This window comes from Akebia trifoliata, chromosome 7 (genome assembly GCF_017979445.1).
Source record: "Akebia trifoliata isolate Shusen 1 chromosome 7, ASM1797944v1, whole genome shotgun sequence".
Lineage (NCBI taxonomy): Eukaryota > Viridiplantae > Streptophyta > Magnoliopsida > Ranunculales > Lardizabalaceae > Akebia > Akebia trifoliata.
Window position 1 is genome coordinate 1732080 of NC_141381.1, and position 22280 is coordinate 1754359.

At 34.2% G+C, this 22280-nt stretch overlaps 2 protein-coding genes across 3 annotated transcripts; both read right to left on the reverse strand.

The window, feature by feature from the left end:
• Nucleotides 1-3759: 3759 nt before the first annotated feature.
• Nucleotides 3760-9121, reverse strand: LOC147397918 (zinc knuckle (CCHC-type) family protein). Of its 2 annotated transcripts, none has more exons than XM_086447001.1 (5): nt 8670-9121; nt 7704-7826; nt 6830-6929; nt 6577-6695; nt 3760-4148 (listed from the first exon to the last, which is right to left on the reverse strand). In XM_086447001.1, exons 1-5 carry the CDS (start codon nt 8997-8999, stop codon nt 3957-3959), a joined length of 864 nt encoding a protein of 287 aa, XP_086303127.1. In that variant the 5' UTR covers nt 9000-9121; the 3' UTR covers nt 3760-3956. The 2 variants fall into 2 exon arrangements, with proteins under 2 accessions (XP_086303127.1, XP_086303126.1); XM_086447000.1 differs by having other exon boundaries at nt 6577-6701; nt 8670-9116.
• Nucleotides 9122-10256: 1135 nt separating this feature from the next.
• Nucleotides 10257-16851, reverse strand: LOC147397919 (glutaredoxin-like protein). The gene is made up of 6 exons (XM_086447002.1): nt 15339-16851; nt 12521-12576; nt 12183-12413; nt 11271-11562; nt 10964-11160; nt 10257-10734 (listed from the first exon to the last, which is right to left on the reverse strand). Exons 1-6 carry the CDS (start codon nt 16551-16553, stop codon nt 10581-10583), a joined length of 2145 nt encoding a protein of 714 aa, XP_086303128.1. The 5' UTR covers nt 16554-16851; the 3' UTR covers nt 10257-10580.
• Nucleotides 16852-22280: the final 5429 nt, after the last annotated feature.

The following is a 22280-nucleotide window of genomic DNA, read 5'->3' on the forward strand; positions in this document are numbered from 1 at the left end:
TAAAAAAGGCACAAACAAACTGCAAATGCAAAAATAACATTTAACCGTTGGATTTTATATTTTTCCGGATGAGATTTCATATTTTTTTCATGAATTAGAGCATCCCAATTGTTTATTAGTAATTTAGTTACTTAATACATAATCTTCCCTTGGGTATAGTTATATTTTTAATGTCAATGATTAAGCGTGTTAATGGTTACCCAATTACCAGATGTACCCGAAATCGAATTAGTAAGATTTGGGTTTGGTTCTGGGTAGCTATCTTAAGGACCTGATAAGAATCGGATCTTATTTGGGTACCCAATTGGTATCCGATAGTTAGATTTATATTATTTATAACATTTATAAAAAAAAAAATAGTATTTTAGTTAAATTTTAACAAAGATATATCTTAAAATAACTTGACTTGAACTAAAATCAATATATAGAAAATGTGGAGTGTTTAATTTTTACCTTTTCTTTATGTGAACATCCAATCATTTTCCGCATTATAAAATTTCAAAAACTAATAAATGATTCGTATTATAATTTTCGATGATTTTATTCTCAAAAGTTTGATTTGCTTGAAGAATTCATTGTTTATCTTAACTTTCAATTGAGAAATTACAAGTTAACTTATAACATTCATAAATAATAGTCTATTTTATAAGATGTTTCTCTTCTTTTTTTCTCATTAAAAAATAAATATTTATCTTAATGAGTACCAAACGAGTACTTGATGGATATCGGGTATTTGTTGGGTTAATTCAGATTCCAAAGATCTTATACCTAGAACCAAAATCGATAAGAATCTGTTGGGCTGATGTATAATTTGGACCTATGTGACAGTCCACATGACTCAAATAAGTGGCTCAGTCCACTCTCTACTAAAAATAGAGATGGGTAATAAGGACCACCTATCTAGCCCAAATCAGAGGCTCGGTCCACGCTCTACATGATCCTTAGGTCCATGCAACTTTTTTCCTTATAAAAGAACATTTGTAGGCTGAGCCGAGCCCCAGAAATTGGACAGATGTTTTTATTTTATTTTATTTGCCTAACCATCACATATAGACTCTTAAGGTTAAAAAAAGGGTAGAAAATATGTTGAAAATGGCTGTTTTCGAAAGAAAATCATGAAGAAACCAACTTTCAACCTCAAGAGTTCATCTTCTTCATCCTTCAAAGAGGTGGAAATTAATAAGATTTTGGGAAGAAACCGAATAGATAAATAAATAATGTTCCTATAATCCCCAATATTTTCTCAAATTTCTTTCAAAACTTTATTGGGTTTATGTGTATTGCCCTCCCTGAATGATTGCCAAATAAAACTCTTAAGAGTTAAAGAGTTATTTCCATTAAGTCACCATTAAAGAATTGTAGAAGAATGGCCCCACTATCTATAATGCTGTTGCACACAAGAAAACGAATGTCAGGTTCTGGGTCTCATACAGAATCGAAGCTAAGTTACTTGTATACCCCCAAGTTATCCTCCTAGAAGTAAAACAAAGGCATGTGAGGTTTCTGACCATCCCTCCAACAGACAAGATTCAATAAAAACACATTGATATGCAACAAAGAAATGTAGAAGTAGATGAAACGTACACCTCAAACCAAGATATATCTTACAAGGAATACGGCTCATGTTAATTTTTTTTTTTTTAAACTTTGTATTAAATATTAATCATATAAACATGATAGGAGTATTTAAAAATAAACTCAAATATACAACACTAATATATTTAACGAAAGAGTCGTGATTTTCTGATGCCTCCTAACGTGGTATAGGCTAGAACCATAGAATGTTTTTTCCCTTGGGATACACAACTGTACATCCCTATAAATAAGTGCAGTTGTGTATCCCAAGGAAACGACTCTATGGTTCTAACACATGCCACATCAGGGGGTGTGTCAAAGGGAGGGGGTCAAAAAATCATTGTTATTAAAGAAACTGGTAAAAAATGTTTATATTCAAAGAAAATCTATGAAACAAGTTTATTCAACACTAATATATTTAAAGAAAGAGTCATGATTTTCTGATGCCTCCTCTGACACATGCCCCCTGACGTGGTATGGGTTAAAACCATAAAATGTTTTTCCCTCGAGATACACAAATGTACATCCCCATAAATATGTGCAGTTGTGTATTCCGAGGAAACAAATCTATGGTTCTAACACATGCCACGTTAAGAGGGTGTCAAAGGGGGGAGGGGCGTCAAAAAAATCATTATTCTTAAAGAAACTGATAAAAAATGTTTATATTCAAAGAAAATCTATGAAACAAGTTTATTCAAATATAATTTTTTTTTTATAGTATTTGATATGTACAAAAGAATTATTGAAAATAACATTTAATTGCAATTTTACAATCAATATAAGATAATTATTTACTGTAAAAGCTTTAAATTATTAAAAAATAAAAAAATCTTGTTAAAATATAAAATAATCAGACTCTATATTATTATTAATGTTGGGGATTAAAACTTTCAATTCAATTATGTAACATTAAAACTTGAAAATTGAAAATATAAACGATACCTTAATTTTTATATTTATCAAATATTAGTTATTTATATAAGTAAAATTATTTATTAAAAAAATTCATGCATGTAGTTGACTGACCAACTCATGGCTTGCCTCACACCTAAGCATCTGACAACATTGCAAGCATAAATGCACACTAAATTTAAATGCAGGTGGATAGCTTATGGAGGGTAATTGCAGCAAAATTTGAGAAGAGTCATTTTGGGTGAGAGAGTGGAGTCGCAAGAGTACCCGAAAGGAATTTTGAAGGTGCTACCGGTGTTTAGATTGAAGACAAGACTCAAAGCAGGGAAAGGGAATAGAGTAAGATTCTGGGAAGACAATTGGTGTGGTGATGACCCACTTTTGGATGACTTTCCGACTTTGTATTTGATCTCCACAAAAAAAGGACTACGAATCACTAGCTTTAGGCAATGCCTAAATTGGTCGTGCTTGTGGGATTTTAGATTCCTAAGGGCTTTTAATGATTGGAAAGTAGAGGAAGTAGGTAATTTGGTAAATTGCACTACTTCACTTCACTTTGATCTAGAGAGGGAGAACACAAGAATTTGGAGAGAGGGTAAGGGTGGTTTGATCTCGACGGGTTCTTCTCCCTCTTTCCCAGAGGTGGCGATGTGAGAACCTAAAGTACCTTTTGAGGGAGGTTTTTTTTTTTTTACTTGGACAGCAATATTGAATAGGATTCAAACGATGGATTTCTTGATGAAGGGTTTATGTAGAGCAATTGTTGCATAATGTGCTTAAGGTATGTGGAGTCGGCAAACCATGTCCTAATTCATTGTAGGATGACAAACGAGATTTGATTCCATTTCTTGGGTTTATTTGGAATTTTGTTTATTTGCCAGCTTCTATGCGAGCACTCTTTGGAGTATAACCCACTTCACCATTTGTTGGGGCTTGTGGAAGGATCATAATAGTAGGATCTTTGAAGAGAAGTCTTTGAGTATTCCGAAGCTCATTCTAGTGATTTTGGATCTTATCTCCTTATGGTCAAAAAATTATGATGAAATGAAAGGGGTCCTCTTTGCAGATTTCTTAGGAATATGGGATTGAGTTTGTAGCATTACGAGAGATTGATATTTTGTGTACTGTTTTCACTTGACTGGTTAACTCGGCCGGTCTTGTTTCGTTCACTGTTATTAATGAAATCATTTTATTTATAAATAAAAACATATATATTAAATGCAGTATTCCTTCTCACATACAGTTGGTAATAGATTATAGATAACACCGTAGTTTCTTTACCCTAAAATATTTTATATAATTCTTCCATTTCTCCAAATGTAAAAAAGCTATACAAGCTTCGAGAGTTCGTCTCATCTGAATAAGCAACTTTTTCTTGTTCAAGTTTTGCATGGAGATAATAAAGCCATCAACAAGTTACACACAAAGCAAGATATTATAGCACTCACAATGTCCATGGAGAAAAAAATTCAAGCTGCCTGTGAAGACCGAGCACGAGAGGCAGCTCTTTCTAATGCCTTTAGTCGGTTAACTTCCATTCGAGCTTTTTGTTCTTCTGTCATCTGGATTGCACTCCTTGCTCCATCATCTGGCTCCTTATCTGGTAAACTAGAAATATGATCAACACCAGTCTTTTGGATTTGTGAGGAGTGAAATGGTTCCTGCAGTTAAGATTACGTAGAAATTATATTAGTAAATGCCATAATATCATGTTTTTCGGTGTACGTGACAATTGATTCAGTCTTTTGAAACTGTGGACCGTCGTCTGTCACTTTAGGCATGGACCAAAATTCACACTAATCTCACATACAAAACCAAGTTTTGATCCAGATTGAGTGTTCGCTGATGTTATGAGTAAGCAAGCAAAATGAAGTCATGAGATCCATTTTTAATTGGGAGATATTGTTACTAATCATCGTGAACGTGGAAAGCGGCCTATGCAAGATATTATACACCTCATGTACTTGGCAACTCATATTGTTATAAATACAAGAATTAATACATCATTCACCATTACAGAATCAGAAATTCACTTATTCAGAAATGTTATAAAGTAGCTATATAGATGGTAATACTTAGATTAGATCAGTTATTGATTTTAGCAACACCCGGGAGAACAGTAAGTACTGCAACCTTTATTTTATTTTTAAATGTGATTTAAACACAGACATGTCAGTGCCCAACATCTGTACAAGACGTCAATCATAGACACCAGAAAAATCTAAGGTCCAGAAAATTTTGTTTAATTTTGTTAATCTTGAGGACCTATTACGGTACAAAAAGTAGTTAGTAAACATTCAAAGATCAACATCATCATCAAAGCCTTATCCCAAAGATTTGGGATTGACCAAACAAATCCGAATCCTTTGTTCAATTCTGTCCAGAGCCAAGTCTTTTATTATTCAAACTGTGTCCATATCCTCTTTTACCATCTCAATCCATGTCCTTTTGGGGTTTCCTCACACTATTTTAGAAACTGCACCTTATATATTCCTTCTAAACGAGGCTGTAATCAGCCTTCGTTGAACATACCCAAACAATCTCAATCGTCTTTCTTTTAATTTATTACCTATTGGAGCTACTCCTGCATTTTATCAGAAGCATTTAACTTTCCTAGTCTTTCCATAATTCCACTCATCCATCTCACCATCTGCATCTCCACTATGCTCAACATTATCTTTCCCCAAATACACATTGTTTTTCTCGTCACTCTCAATCTCAAAACCCTCATATTTTGCTATGAAAATTCTATGAACATATTTCTTGACAGCCCAACATTCCTATTCATAAAGCATTAGTTTGATCTTTGAATGGTACGCATCAACCATGTAACACTCCAAAAGTTCTCCACCTTATCAACCTAGCACTAATTCTATGGATCAAATCCAAACTAATGTTCCCATCTTTATGTAAAATCGAATCTAAATAATAGAAATGTTCTATTTTGAGTATGTGTTTCTTTTCCGTCAATCTTAACTGGTGCTTCACGCAAAAAGTGTTATCACTAAAGTCGCATTTGGCATATATTTTATCATGGTCCTAATTCTCTTGAAACCCTTAATTTTTAATGTATCACTCCCTAGTTTTGAAATTATTCCTTTTCCATGGGACATGAACTCTAAATGAAAATGTAGAAGAGGGCCAACTATTAGCAGTCATCACCATACTTGGCATGGTCCAATAAAAACCTAACTGAAGAAAAAACTCCAAATAGGTCTACCTACACTGGAATGCAACGGAAGATGGTTGACATTCTCTCCGCTAGCTTTGCACATTGATCTGTCGTGAAGATCAAGTTCGAAGCATTCTAGTAATTGCCATACTAGCAAGCAATACAGTGTATGGTAGCAGCATAAAATAAAGAATCATCACAATATAGTTTCCTTAAGTTTACCCGGTTATCTTAGAACTATAACAATACAGTTTTCCTGTTTTGCTAGATTAACCCTGAGCTAGGATTATTTTGACTTGGAAGTTGACACTTCACATTGATAAGTTCTTGACATTCAAGTTTCTTGATATACTTATCAACTGTCTCTATCTGTGGAAAAAGCAAGAGACTGAAATTATCATAATAATAGAGGGCTATTATTGGCATCCCAACTTTTACTTATTACACCCCAATTTCTTAAATTATTTATCACACCCTAATTAAAGATTAAAACACATCATTCAAACATTACAAAAGTTGACTTCAAGTTATTGTGTCAACATTGCAAAGCATTATAACACATTCAAACAACTTCAATAGTTTCATACAACTAGGATAAGGCACATATAAAATCCTAAATCTAACAAATAAAATTCTAAAAAAAGAAAAAGAGTGTTTCTATTGGCACCCCAACTTCCACTTATTCTCAGCCATTCGACTTCTTTTTTTTCATTGCAGTCTAATAACCAAGAGTTGGGTGCCAATCGCAGCTCTCTAATAATATTCATTGGTGTGTTTGATATTCAAAGATAAGCTAATTGTTTGAAATAAAATGTAAAATCTGGAAAGCATTTCGGTATATTGGCAACATGATAGCACTGAAAATACAGGCAAAAAAAACAGTTAAAATCAAGATACTTGAATAAAATGATACATACTTCAGTGGCTGTCCTATAAATCTCATCAAACATTTCTTCCTGCATATCATCAGCATCATGGCTCTCCAGTGGTGGATCTATCTTATCAGCACTGATGCCCTCCAAGTTGTTAGCTTCCTCTGCAGCTGAAAGTTTTATATAAGATTATCAGAAAAAAGAAGCAGCCTGTATCATACGCTGAAGAACACTAGTCTATGAAATTAATCCCAACTTTTCTAATAACAGAACAAAATATAGCCAGCAGACAGGGTACCTGGTTCACAAGTTGGGCTATCATGCTCAACTGGTGGTTCATGCAACTTTGACGGGTCCCCTCCTTTGTCAACTCTGTCTCTTAATTCTCTAAGACATGTCTGGTAAAAACTGCCGAAATTAAAGTAGTGATAAACACATAAATTTGGAAGAGAGAAATTTTAAAATGTAGCTGATCGAGAAATCTTAGCATAAGTGGATTAACTGCTGAATTGATCATGAAATTTTCAGAAAATAAATACTTAAAATATGCACACTTTATGTTTCCCATAATAAAAGGGGTATTTAAGGGTATTTGCAGAACAAGCTTATAAATCTAAATTAATTTATTAGTACTTCAATTACCATTTAAAAAATATGTATGTCAAAACTCTATTGTGGGAAAACCATCAAAATTAAATAAAGAAATAGATCGCTTAAGTTTCAGTTATTTGTTCAATACATGACCCAACTCCTTTCCACTTTTTCATTAGGGCAAAACTAGGTATATAAATTAGAGAGAAATTTTGAAAATTTTCAAAAAATAAAAAATAAAATAAAACCTCCTATTGAGGAAAAAAATATATATAGAGAACCTCATTTATTCAATCGTATATTTTAGTCATAAATTAAAAAAAAAAAAAACAAAACAAAACAAAAACATTTTATTCATATTCAATTTCAAAGGAAATGCTCAAGTAGTCATACAAAAATGGAATTCCTAAGGTCATTAAGGTAGACATGTTTATGGACACAACCTACATTTTTTACATTTTATATGGCATTTAAATCCTTCAATATACACTATTGTATATTTGTATTGACATAATAAACAAGATATGCAATACCATGCTAGTAATTGCAAATTTACATCTCAAGCCAAAGAAATAAATTACCCTGACACGCCTTGTAGCACCAACTTGTTCAACCTTGTGTACGAACTGTTGGAACGAGTAGTAAGGAATCAGGTGCTTGTGCCACTGACCATATAACTCAATTAGATTTCCCAGATCGCTCACCTGTAAAATGTCAATTAATTTTTTTTTTTACAAAACAGAAAATGTAATAAAACCAAATAACAACAAATGTAGTGATGATCACAGTTTTAAATCTCAGGCATGGGATTCCAATGTGACTCCTCCAGGTGCCAAGCCATCTTGGCCAATTTTTGAGAATTCAGACAAGCCAATCCAGTACAAATTGTTTTGGGTATTTATTTTCATATAAGTATAATTAATGTTTAAGAATTTAAAATTTCTGCAATAGTATAAAATGAGATCATGTGGTTGAGCATCTCTTAATCCCAATTTATAACAGAAAAGATAAATGTTTAAATATAAAAATAAATTTATTAAATCTACTTAAACTGGTTTCAAAGGGTTTAACTCGTCCGAGACTAGTAGAACCAGGTTCCAAAACCATAGTGATGAGGAATTGAGGATAACTACAACAAAATCGATCTAGTCATTGATTATCCAATAAACTGGAGAAATGGGATCAAATGAAAATTTTCTGCAAGCTGATCACATAATCAATGTCGACAATTGAAGAGATCTAGAAAATATAGATCTCAATATCCATTAATCCCAAAAATATATATAGTGTGGAAGATCAAAGATCAAAATTAATGAATAACAAATTCTACTAGAATAAACTAATCAATATCTGCAATTAAAGAGTAGATCTAGAAACTATAGATCTCAATAGCTATAAATCCCCAAAAAACAATGTATTAAATATCAAAAATCAAAATCAACATTGATAATTGAAGATGAGATCTAGAAAATATAGATCTCAATAGCCATAAGTCCAAAACCAAGAAGAAAAAAAATGGCAAAGATCAAATATCGAAATCAATGTACCTCATGTCCACGACCACGAAACTTGAACGATCGAGGAAAATGGCGAAGAACGTAACCGAGGCCATCGTTGGAGAGGAGAAGATCTGGTGTGAGCTTCGGTCTTGTTTTTGGCGGTTTTTTGGGTTTCTCAGAAGTTTTCTCTAGTAATGGTTTGGGAGGACCAAAAGAACCGCCACTCTTGAAAGATGGTTGAGAAACATTAGGGTTTGAGGTAGAGTTGGGATTAGGGTTAGGGTTTGATGGAGAAAAGGGGCAATCTCGAGACCAATGGCCTGGGCGGCCGCACTTGTAGCAACCTGTAGCTGATGTTGCTCCGCCATTGTTCTCCATCTTCTGGACTGCTTTCTCTGTTACTTTGTATTCTGTCCTTCGTTGAGTTATTTTGATTTATTTTTTTTCAGGTTTTCGTTTTGTTTTTTCTATCCTTCACTTGGCGGGAAAAAAAAAAGGAGGGAAAACATGAAATTAAGGGACAGGGATGGAAATAGGCCCATAGATACTGTCACCGGCCATTTTCTTTATACACCCATTCAAAGAGTTAAATTACAAAATGGTGAAAAGACCGAATTAACCCCCATTAAAAAAATATGGGACGAATTTTAGGGAGGTGCGAAGAGTAAAGTGGGTGTGAGATTATCTAGTAGGTTTGCTTTTAAGAAAATGAGAATAAAACTTTGAAGTGGTCACACCCTCCCTTTTAAGTGACCCTCTTTTCATGTTTTGGGGAATATTTGAGATATTCCTATGTTTTCAAATTGTCGACATGCCCCTTGATGTCAGTCTTCTCTTGTTAACTAATGAAAATTTATTTAGAAATCTTTGATTTTTCTTTCCAAAATCATTCATTATCTTTAACCTCTTAGACATGATCATGATACATTTACAAGAAGATGATGATGGTCTTGATGACAATTATATTATCAAGGGTATTAAGGTCATTTTCATGTGGATACAAAACTATCATAAAGAGAGAAAGTGGAGTAGAAGTGGCTCAATACCAAAATTGGGATCAATAAATGCTCCAACCTTTACATTTAAACTTAGAGTTGTAGTAAACGTTCGTGATTTTGGTACAAGGCTGATGTGACAAGGGCATAAAATCATAGATCTTTTTTCTATGGGATACACAGAAAAAACATCATCTACGTACCAAGCGCATACCCAAAATTATGTGCATTCATCATTATTCTTGATCTTAATATAATCAGGATCATTCTGATAATATAAAAAAATCAAGAAAATTCAAAATTACAAAAATATCTTTTTTCTTTATGTAATGTTCACAAACCCTTATAACCAATGTTTTAATTGTAGAAAAGCCAGTCCTTTTGATACGTTTGCACATACCACTTTCTAGCATACAATAGTGTCTATTAAAGGATGTAAACACCAGGTAAAAAATTATTGTTTATCGACCCAACTTCATAAAGGTTCAAGTAAAATCAAACAAATAAAATGGAATTATTGGAAGATTTTAAAGAGTGTTGATCATGAATTATCCCCAAATCATTCTTGTGTCACATATTATTCGGATTTTTTGCCATAGCTTGAATGGAATGGTTGAATTAATATGCAAACTCTTCAACAAATTAAAAGGTGAATAATATTACAAACAAAAGACACCCAAAAAAGAAGAAGTAAAGATTAATGGGTGAATAATTTAACACCTCAGTTCCTTACAATAATTAAAATAAATACAAATAAATATTTTCATTTCCCCCCTTTCTTTTAACCTCTTGATCACGAAGCTAAACATACATAATGAACTTCAAAATTTATGGTGTTAACAACAACTCCAACCATGTATAAACTGTAACATCATCTCATTCTCTCTCTTTTTGAGATGCCATCTTCATGGTTTACTATGTATATATAGATTGTGTCGCGTGGACCATTGGATCAAGTAGATATTTAGGAATTTAAGGCCCAAACATAATTCTGGTACTCAATATTAACTGGGCCTCCATCGTTCAAAAGATGTGTTAGAAGACCAGCTTTGGTTGCATCCAAGTAATTCATGATCCAGTTAAGGATCTCTCTTTCTTGTCCAAAATCAACATTGAACCTGAAAAAGAAATTTAAGGGCACATCACGAAATTTGAATGTAGGAGACTAATCGTTTAAAATCATATATTTAATCTACCCCAGATTATTGGGATACAACTTTGATGATCATGATTAATGATGATGGTGATGATGATAAGTAATAGTAGATGTGCCGCCTACCAATATACTTCAGTTGTAATTTCAAGAAAAATAAATGAGAAAAGTTCTTATAATTGATGGTGGGTTACCATTTGATGACTCTTGAGAGATATACAGTCCTTTTGTTCAAGTCCACCTCTATTCCATTTCCATGAAAGAATTCTCTTGCTGCGCATCTTAATTCTACTTCAATACCTTGAGCTGAGAAGAACTGCACCTTTGGACTTGACCGCGTTCCATTACAAAGTCCGAAATGGATCAACGGGTTAACTTTTGGAAGAGCAACCTGTTTTTTTTCAGAAAATGACATTTTCATTAAAAAAAGGAACATATTTTAATCATGTAAATCCTCTACTGGGAGAGAAAAAAAAAAAGGATTTATTTTTTTTCTTTTACCTCTAAGCGCTTGTCTCCAATGCCGAAGGGTTTGACCCAGGAGTAAGGTTGTCTCCTGTTTGATCTAAGAATTCCGTTCTTAATGGTGGTGAGGGAGTAGGGATGACCTCCGATTATATATTGGAAGTCACCAAAGAATGATCTTCTATCAATCACTCCTTCTGGACACCCTACTCTTATCACCGCATGGATGACCATGGCATTGTATAAGTTCAAGAAAAAGGCCAGCTTCTCATCTGTAGATAATTCTAAGATGTTGACACGTTGAAGGTCTTGAGCCAGATTTACGTATCTACATGTGTCAACACCAATAAAACAGAAAACAGAGCTTATATACTTGCAGATATATGTAGCTTAAGTAAGACATTATAGGATTCATAGTTAACAGTTACAATGTAGTAACATATTTATATTTTATATGCTTCATGGTGATCCAATAGATAAACACGTTGAAAGGAAAAAAAAGCATGTCTATGATCATTAGTATATGCAGTCAAGTAAGATCAGAATCCAACCAAATTGCTCAGTTCTAATATCTACTAAAGATATTGACCATCTCTAGGAGGTCCAGTTACCTCGAATCAATCTATCTACAACTTGTTCATCACTTTTATCTTTATTTTGGAGTAATTTAATGCCGTTCAGTGTCCTAATACATACATTTCTCCATATAGATGTCCTTATCTGATATCTCTTTTGCCAAACATGATTTAAGTGTGCTGTGGCCAACTACATGAACATGAAACACTACATGTGGATGGGATGACTATTGTGTATTTATGTCACCCTAATGGGTATTATATACATTCTATAGAGCTAGAGGTTTTGGATCATAAACTTCAAGCTAAGCCAACATATGTTTAACCTTCTTAATCTACTTTTTCTTCCATATTAAGAGGAGTTGGAAAGTACCTTCGGAACTCCTCGCTGTTACTGATGCCCATATAATTGACATGGCGTCTGTCCTCAGAGGCATATGACTCTAATATGGCGAACATTATTTTGGTTAGCTTTTGGCTGACAGCAGCTGCGGTCTTTGGCTCACAATCATTAGTTGAACCCCGGAAATTGAAGCATTTGGGAATGAAAAATTCATGCTCAAGGAAACGATATAAATGGTTGCCATCCTCAAAATCATTTTCCCTAATGAACGATCAGAAGTAAAGAAAGTTAAAGAATACCAAATAGTAATATGTGTAATCATTCTTGATGATGATCCACGATAATTTAATTTCATTAATGTTTCTTACCCAAATACATGATGGATGAAGTGTTTCCTCGCCAGCTCCTTCCCAATTTCAACAGCCTACATATAAAAACATGGTAGTTTTGATCAGTTACCACCAATCTATTTCCTTGGGTAGTATTTCTTTTACAGTACATTTTTTTTTAGTTACGTAAACCTGTTTTTAATGAGATCACTAACTCCAAGCTGATGTGAACTGAACCCAGGTCTATTCTATCAGACCCAAAGACTTTACCAACTAAGATTGCTGGTAAAGTATGCGCCATCTCCTAACAAGAATACGATAACACACATCTCTAGAGATAGAAGTGAATGGGGGAACAATTTTCATTCAGCTGATCTCAACAAATTATTTGATAAGACATCAATGATGACGACGATCTAGACCATTTAATATGTGGTAGTACATCTCTTTTTCAAATGTGTCATAATGTAAAATCCTATTAATAAGAATAAAATGACCATCTGATAGCTTAGAGAACTTTAGCACTAATAAGAAAATAAAATAGACATAAAAGGTTGTACAATTTGGAAATATTCGAATTAGGAGACAAAACTCATTGTGGGACCTCATCCAAAGGGATGGAGCTCTCATTCATGTCATAGTCCCCAAGTTGGAGTACGGGTTTAAAATGGCGAGGGAAAACTTCGGAAAAAATGGGAAAGAAACGAGAAAAAATCGGAAAAAAATGATGCATATTGATAATGTAAAGTATGATACATTAGACATTTATTCTTTACAATACATGTTTGAGCGAAAAAAAAAATATTGAATTACACACTATTGAAAAAAAAATTATAACATCAATAATTATCATCAAATCTTAACATTAAACAATGAACCAAAAGATAAACAAACATAAGGCCATAGGAATTAACCATAGACATGCAAAAAAAACAGGTTATTTTTATTTTTAATTTATTTTATGTTATTTAAAAAAAAATGCATTTTAAACATAGAAGTCGTGTTTAAAACATTAAAAAACATGTTTTTTTTTAAAAGATCAAGTTTTTTATTTTATCATTTTAATAGTTAGAGGTACAAAACGCATTTTAAACAAGACTTTTTCAACCTTGTTTTTTTTACTATGATGTGAAGTGAAACTCTTGTTATAAATGGGCTGGGTTTTGGCCCTGGCCCATTGTAGATCGAGTTTACTATTAGGCCCATTTAGCAATCATAACAGTTCAAATTAAATTCATGTTTAGGGTCGGGCTTCGGCTTGGGAGCTGGGAGCTGGGAGCTGGGCCAGTTTTCAAGACCCGGTAACTTAGAAGTTTTTTCACAATATATTAATAATTTGTGTCCTGGCCTGCCCGATGGGCCATGCTTAGGTTAGGATTTTGAGGCTAATCCCATGTGGACAAAGGGCGCCCATCTTAACTGGAAATGAAGTCTGCACATAGCCCAATAAAGCTTTAACCCCTTTTATTAAGTAATATATTGTCTTTCTTTCGAAGTAGAGGGACAAACAAACATCAATGACTTTTTATGCTTTCAAGTTTAAGGTATCATTGGAGGTGGTGGTTGGGTTTTACCTTTTCACAGTGATGCAATGATACTAAAATTCAAAAAGATGAACAAAGATGGAATAATAGTGCAGTAGGCCCACAAAATAAAAAGAACTACTTAAAAGGCTAGTTTGAAAATATGTAAGTTGTTGTGGTGGACTTAAAATTTGATATTTTATTAGATACAGTTCTACATTTGGACCCAAATTGCTATATTATAAGATATAGTTCTATATTAAGCTAGATACAGAAGTTTTAAAATCTACAATACTTAGAAAGAGAAGTTTCACCTACCAACTATAAACAAAATGGTCAGAAACGTTATCCTTGATAAAAGAATAAGTATCGAAGCTTTAAAATTTGATATCCCGAAACATTTTAGAAATAAATTTTCATTGTTTTGGCAGGTGAATCTCAAACATGGTTTTAAAACTCGTCCGAAACCGAGAACTCGTCTGCTTCGTCTCGGTAACGTCCACCAACAAGACGGATCGACAAGTTGTCTCAACTCTGACGTGTCTCTTAAATTTCAGTTGATTGTGTCATTCTTGAATGAGATGACTCGAATAAATCAAAAAACTCATCCAAGACGACTCGGTCTCGTTCATGGACAAGGCATCAAAATGAGTTTTAAAACCCATCTCCCAAATAAGAGAAACTCTTTGGATTTTCTGCTAATCTTATAAATCAATGAGAGCCATTACAATATCATGATTCTTGACTTATAATACCTGTAAAAATGCATCAAACTTACCTACCTAAGATTAGAAAAACCAAAAACCATAGCAAACCCTTATATTGTATTAAAGTGTGATTTGCATGTCACTCATAATTTTTATAGTATAAAAATATGGGAGACTCATAGAGATTTATATTATCTATATGGTTGAAATACTTGAATTAGACCTTAAGACTTCTGCGATTATTCCATGTAAGAGATCCTAATAAATTAGTGCCCACTATCCCTATCCAAGAGTCAGTATAAAACAATTATAAATTTGAGCTTTTATATCGTGTGTACTGTGCCTAGCACATCCGAAAACGCACGTTACAACAGTTGTAACGGCGTAATTCGTTGGTGCCACCCCTTTAACGGCAACACGTTAGACAACCCCTCCATGACCCTGTGTTGTCCCTTGACCTATGTCTTCTTAGAGATACTAGGCAAATGACTTAAATGCCCTCTTCTTTAACCTCTAATCTATTTTCTCTTGGAAAATCTGTCATCTTCAAGAAAGAAGACAATTCATTTTTAATTCGGTAGGGAAAGAGTCAAGACATACGAAATGAGGGCAAAACGGTAAACTCACCTTCTTTCGCCCGCAATCGAGATGCTGAATCATCACCTCTACCATCTCGCAACCAGCAAAGCAATTCTTCACAATCTTCATCTTCGTCAATCGGTCCTGTATCGGCAATTTCTGCCTCAAAACCCTAACAATCCCTATCATCTCATCCGTCCGTTCCTCTGCTTCCTCGGGATCATCAAACCCGTAAACAGGCGCACTTGGTGCATGATCTGGGCACTTCTTCCCCAACAGCTCCTTCAATCTCCTATCGAAATCTGCACTATTTCTCAACGAATTCAAAGCAACCAAACCTCCAAATAGCTTCTCGTTGAAAAACATTTGAGGAACCGAAGAAGTCCCTGTTCTCTCGATCAATTCTTTCTCTCTCGATGGATAAACATCGATGTTGATCTCTACGAACTTCAATCCCTTATCTCTAAAGAACGATCGAACAGCACTGCAATCTCTGCAATTCGATCTTGAAAAGAAACTGATCCTACCTTTGAAATCAAGAACTCTGATGAAGTCTCCATCGTTTTCGTTCTTGAGTTGAACGATCACCTTCAAACCAGAGAGATGAAATTCAGTGATGTTCGGAAGATTATTGTTTCCATTACCGTTACCGTTACTTTCCTTCAGAGACGAGATTCGTTTGAAGATCGCAGTGGAGAAGCTGTTACTGCGATCGCGGAAAAATTTCCCGATCGAAGGAACCTCTAAAGATTGTGATCTCTCCATTGGATGAAACTCTTCGCTTCCGTTCGATGGAGATTTCAAGAGTCCTGGTGGAGCTTCTGGTTTTGGGAGATGTGAATGAGGCTGAAGAATCCGTTCTTCACCGTTGATTGTCGAATGATTAACGGCCTGGATTTCTTCTGTATGATCGATCGATGATGATGAGTTGTTGTTGTTGTTGAGATTTTCGTCTTCTTCTTCTTCTACGTAAATTTCCCTTTTTTCTATCTCTATTTCAATTTCAGAGAAGTCCGATTCACGATTTGAATCCAGATTACCGCCAAGAATCTCGATTTTTTCTAAAGAAATTCCGTTTCCGTTATTCTTTCCATCAAAATCGTGATCTCCGCCGCAAATCTCGTCACTCAAGCAATCTTTTCCGTTAACTCCATCGAAATCACCGTTAGAAAAACAATTCTTCGATCCATTTTCTTCGATATCTCTTCTTTCTCCCAAAGAAGAATCATCAAGATTTCTTTTTTCTTCGTGCGATCGCTCCATACCTGCGAAATCTCTAAAGAATCTTAAACAGAAGCTCTCGAAACCCTAAATCATGAAACCTAGAAACCGAAACGACAAAAAACAGAACATAGAAATCTATGGAATCAAAGAGAGAGAAAGAGACGAAGGAGACGGAGAAATCGGGAACGTTTTAATGGTCGAATATTGAAGAAGTCAAGAAGACAAGGTCAAAGACGTTAAAAGCATTGACTCTCCATGCTTTGCTCAGTCAACTTAACCGGGAAACCTACACACGACGTTTATCTGACCCACATTTCTCGCCGGCTAGAACGAGTTCTCTCTACCTTACTTTCTTGCATTTTATAGGGAATTAAAGAAAATTCTAATATCGAACCAACGGTTGAGATGGGAAGAGAATTGATCCCTAGGAAACTTGTATAAATCTTCCCGTCTCAGTCGTTCATTTGAACTCCTAAGTATCTAACGGGTTTGAACCCTAAAGTACTTCAAAAAAGAATATTCTCTTTGTTGGATTGGCTGAAATACCCCCTCGATGTAGATAGTCACGGTTTGTCTAGGTTGACTAAGCGGTTGAACCGAATTACGTAGGAAGCCACTTTTTTGGTCACCTGATTGGTTCAACCGTTTTAACTTTTAAAATACTTGTGGTAATATACTAATATTGGATAGTTCTCGAGATTTGTGCGATTTGAAACTCAATGACCATTTATAGCCAATGACAAATGTAGGGTATGTTGCTACATTGATATTTTCAAGCACAATAAGATGATGGGAGAAGGGATCATACCAACACAGATAAAAGACTACGATATTGAATTGGTAGGCACTGAGGAGAATAATGAAATAACATACAACGGACAACACTGGACAACCTAGGAAGGAGTAAATCTGAGGCCAGAGGAGGAGGACGATGGTAGAGGGGCACTAATAGGGGTAGGGGAAATAAATGACGTGGTAAGAGAAGGTTTGGTCGTTTTCCTGGAAGCCCTGTGGACATTTAGGAAATAAGAAACCTTTTGTCACCCACCTATGGGGGATTACTTTTGATGAGAGATCGTGGTAAGAAGACCTATGGGGGATTACTTTTGATGAGAGATCGTGGTAAGAAGTTGTTCGACGAAATGCTTGAAATAGGAGGGAACCAAAGTAGGGACCACTGTAGTAACTCAATCCCATGGTCAGGTAACTAGGACCTACGAAGCCACAACAGTCCCTTCCATAGAGGGGCCCAGTCCTAAGACCAATAGCAAGCCTTTGTCCTGGGCAAGGCTGTTGGAAGCAAAAACCAAATCCTCGGCTAGAGGACATGGTAAACTTACCTTCCACTCCCAGCGTTGGATAGTAACACAAATCTCGTCTCATGCCCTAGAGAAATGCTTAAGAAGGGAGCGAAAGAGTGGAAAGGTAGCATAGTAAGCCATTTTCTAGGACACAAGTTCTTTTACGCAATTGCGAAGAATGTAATCAACAAACTTTGGAAACCGAGAGGAAGCTTAAAAACCTACTTAGAAGGAAATAAGTATTATACTTTTTTTAAGTTCGGGGATGAAGAGGATAGGTAGAGGGCCCTTCAAAGGGGGGGGGGGGGGCATGGTTTATTGCAAGAAGACTCATGGTCATAAAGGAATGGACGAACAAGATAAAGTTAGAAATTTTAAAAATAGTAGTCATCCCTATTTAGAACAAGCTTCACAACCTCCCTAACCAGTTCTGGCAGCCTAACACTCTAGGATACATAACTAGCGCAATAGGAAAACCCTTGTTTATGGATAGTGTTATTGAAGGTCTCTTGAGGCTATCTTATGCACGACTACTAACCAAATGTAACTCTCCTCTTTAAATTGAGCTTGAAACCAATAATATTGTTTTTTTTTTTTTTTTAAGTTCATCTTCTATCATCATTTTGATCCCGACCTTAATACTTTATATATATCATTATCATTATTATTTATAAGAAGAAAAAAAAAATCCTTAATTTTTTCATATAAAATTTCAGCATATTCTACTTCAAAAATCTTATCTTGTTCTTGAGGTTCAAAGGTTGAAGTGGACAAAATATTATTGTGAAATAGTAGGGTAAAAAATATCATCCAAAATATTGAGATTGACGGGTTATGAGAAGAAAATTTTTGGGGTTTAAGTTACAAGATGTAGATGGGAGCATTAAGGTCATTTTTTTACTATTAGAGAAGACTAAGGTCAAGGGGGTTTGATCAACAATAAAGATGAAAATCTAAAAGAATGTGTATAGAGATGATGAAAGTATGTTCAATCATAAACTATCGCTTCTTTAAATCAATTAGGTAAATATATGCACTATGCTAAACCCTCAACCCCTTCTACGATGATATAGACTCTTGGATAATGTATCACTTTTTTTTTATCAAAAGTCATGCCTTGAACTTGTGTGATCACATTCATTCCTACTAAGATCAAATCATGAATCAACACAACACGAATGAGTTCATTGCACTACGTTCGAGGATACTCACAAAATTGAATTGGTGAATCAAAAATGGATCGTATCTACTTAATTCTACGAACTATAAACTATGGTTCCAATTTCAAACCTATGAATCAACAAACCAAATAACATAGCTTTGAACATATTAGAATGGAAGAACATCATTTTTTTATTTTTTGATAATTAGGTATTCCTGTAGACAACAAACCCAACTCGTATATGGACTTTTCCCAATCCATAGACCATGATCTTATACAATGACTAGTCTCGGGAACACCCGCACATTACACGTACTAGACAAGTGAGGGTGCGCCCTCGCAGGTGGCCCCCGAGGAATTAATGTTCATACTAGTATCGAACTCACAACTTAGGGGCATTAACTGCTTATCCGTTTGAAATTGCCATTGAGCCAACCCCTAGGGTTTAGTGGAAGAACATCATTCATTTAGCCCCCCTAATATTTTGGATTATAGTTAGTCGTTGATGAAATCAACAATCAGTTGACTTGTTTAATTATTATATTTATATTTATAGTGCACCCACAAATGCACCAAATTCATATTGTGTAAGTGGAACTTAAGAACATCAATATGGACTCTTTGACAAAATTCGAATAAAATCTATAGATTTGACTTTGACCTCTACTTGTTCGCCACGTGGCAGAAGATAACCCATACTAGGGAAAATCGATCGACGGACGGCATGTATGCCGGGAATCTAATAAAGTGTGGACCTGTCTGCATCATTGTGATGTCGTCTTGTCAACGTGTGTCCTAATGGCACACGTTAAAGTGCCATAAATGCATTTAAAAAATTAAAATTTGTACCGAAAATGCCAAAAGAAAATTATATTTTTTACTAAAATACCCCAATATGCTTATTACCAAAATTACCACACCCATCTGCATCGAATATATATCTTCATCATAATCTGGGGGAAATGCACGTGGGATGCACCAGTTCACGTTTCATACCGGACTCAGATGCTACTGAGTGATTTTCTATTCTGAATTGGTCAACTCGTTGTCTCGTTCAAAAACCATTTCATCTAGTTATTATTATTGTTTGGTAGAAAAAATCCGCTAAGATGACGAGTTTGAATTGATTTCGTTTTTTTTTTTAATATAAAATATTTATTAATGTTTAGTTGAAAAAATCCACTAAGATGACTCATTTGAATTGATTTCGGTTTTTTATTTTTATTTTTATTTTTTTTTATATTATTAATGTTTTAAATGTGTGCAATTAGTATTATAAAACAAGATTTCGAGATTCTAGTCATAGTCACAATTAAATAAATATTTTAATAGTTTTCGATTAAATCATGATTTTTCAAAAAATCATAGATTATTTATAATTTTACTATTTTAATTATTATTTTATTATTTAATGTATGAAATATATACTTATTTTTTACCTTTTCTATACTTCAAATTTTATTTTTTTTATTCATACTATATTTTTCCGACTTTATTGATCTTTTCCCCACTTTTTGGGAAACTTTCTCTTGTTGAATTATTCTCTAACCCTATCTTTGTCACACTATGATTGTAGCAATTCTTCCTCAATATATTAATAAAAAATAATTAACTTTTTTTATGTGTATATTCGTGGTTTTCAATGGTTATCTTGAGCTGGTGTAGGAGTGTTTGACTTTTTAGAATATGATTAGATTCACTGAGTCAAACCATGCACGTTCCTAGTATAATATTATTGTTTAGCTTTCTTTTTGAGTAATTTTAAGAAAAATAAAGAATTTTTATTAATAGATTGAAGATTAATGATTTGGAGAAGAAAATATTCTAGGATTTTTCGAAAAAGAGGTAAATGATAGAATTTTGGATAGAATAATTGAGGGTTTTCCATGAATGGTTAGAGCTACCTTAAAGACCATGGATTGAAGATTAAGTTTCGTAAATTAGAAATTTATACAATAAAGATTGAAGTGCCTGAAGATAATTGATTCGCAGAAGAAAAATCAAGGATTTTAGTAAGAGATTGAAGAATAGGGTATGTAGGTATTTTTCATTGGTTAATTGGAATATTGAGGTCAAGGGGAGCATGTCAACAATTTCAAAACTTAACCAGGACCCTATGCAGTTGTCTAACTTGCCTTATGGTTGAGTCGACCTTGATTTGAGCATGATAAAGATATATCAACCAATGAAGCATAGGCCAAGCTATCTAGAAAAAACCCAAGGCGCTTGGAGTTCCAGAGATAGGCAGACACTACACGTGTCCCTATCCTTGATCTTCATCCTACCATGTTTGCTTGTCGTTTTTGACACCAACTCAACATGCTCTAAATACTCATGATTGCCCGAAAAGAAGCAACAAGCATGTCTTGAGTGTAAGTTACAAAGTTCACCCAAGTGCAATTTATCGATATGATGTCACTAACATGCAAAGACCCATAGCGCAACCCATATATAGCCAAGCACCATAAGGTGAAATAACTATATCCAACATTTGGATTTTAGAAATGATGCGTGGTGATTAAAAAAGATGCTTTAATACTATGACAAAATTTTCTGGAGAAATATGAAAACAAATCTATAAATAGGTCATATAAGGTAAAGCTACTAGGGTTGCACTTGGGCGGACTAGCCCAAACTCAACTTGATTGATGGGTGAGTCTAGGCCGAGTTATGTAGAATATTTGAGTTTGAGTTGAGGGTATGAGCAACTCAATTCAACTCGAAACTAATGCTATACGCTAATATATATAAAAAATTATTTAGATTTTTATTCCATTTTATTATGACTTTTATTTTGTTAATGTTAATGTGAACTTTGGTTTGGTATGGTTTGTCTAAATAATTAGAAGGTTGTATGCGAATTTATTTATTAGTACTTTTATTTATGATGTTGTACATCTTTAAATATATATATATATATATATATATATATAATATGAAATTATTTGTTAATCAAAATGAAATTAGGGTTATTCAATGAGCCCAACCTGACCAAACATCCCAAAATTACCTAATTTGGACTAACATGAACTCAACTTGATTTTAGAAGATCAAGTTCGAGTTAGTGAACTTAGGTCCTGGCCAGGTTGAGTTGAGCTTGAGTTAAGGGTTTTGCTACTTAGGTTGAGCTTGAGTTTACCCTCCTACCTGCTCAAATTGCAATCTTAAAAGCTACACAATTCTAAATCTTTTTGTTATTGTTGATATAATGGGGGTGTTCATATTCATAGGCCTGACCAAAAAGAGTGAGGCAATTGGCATCTTAGAGCACCATATCTTGCCCAAATCCCCCAAATACTTACA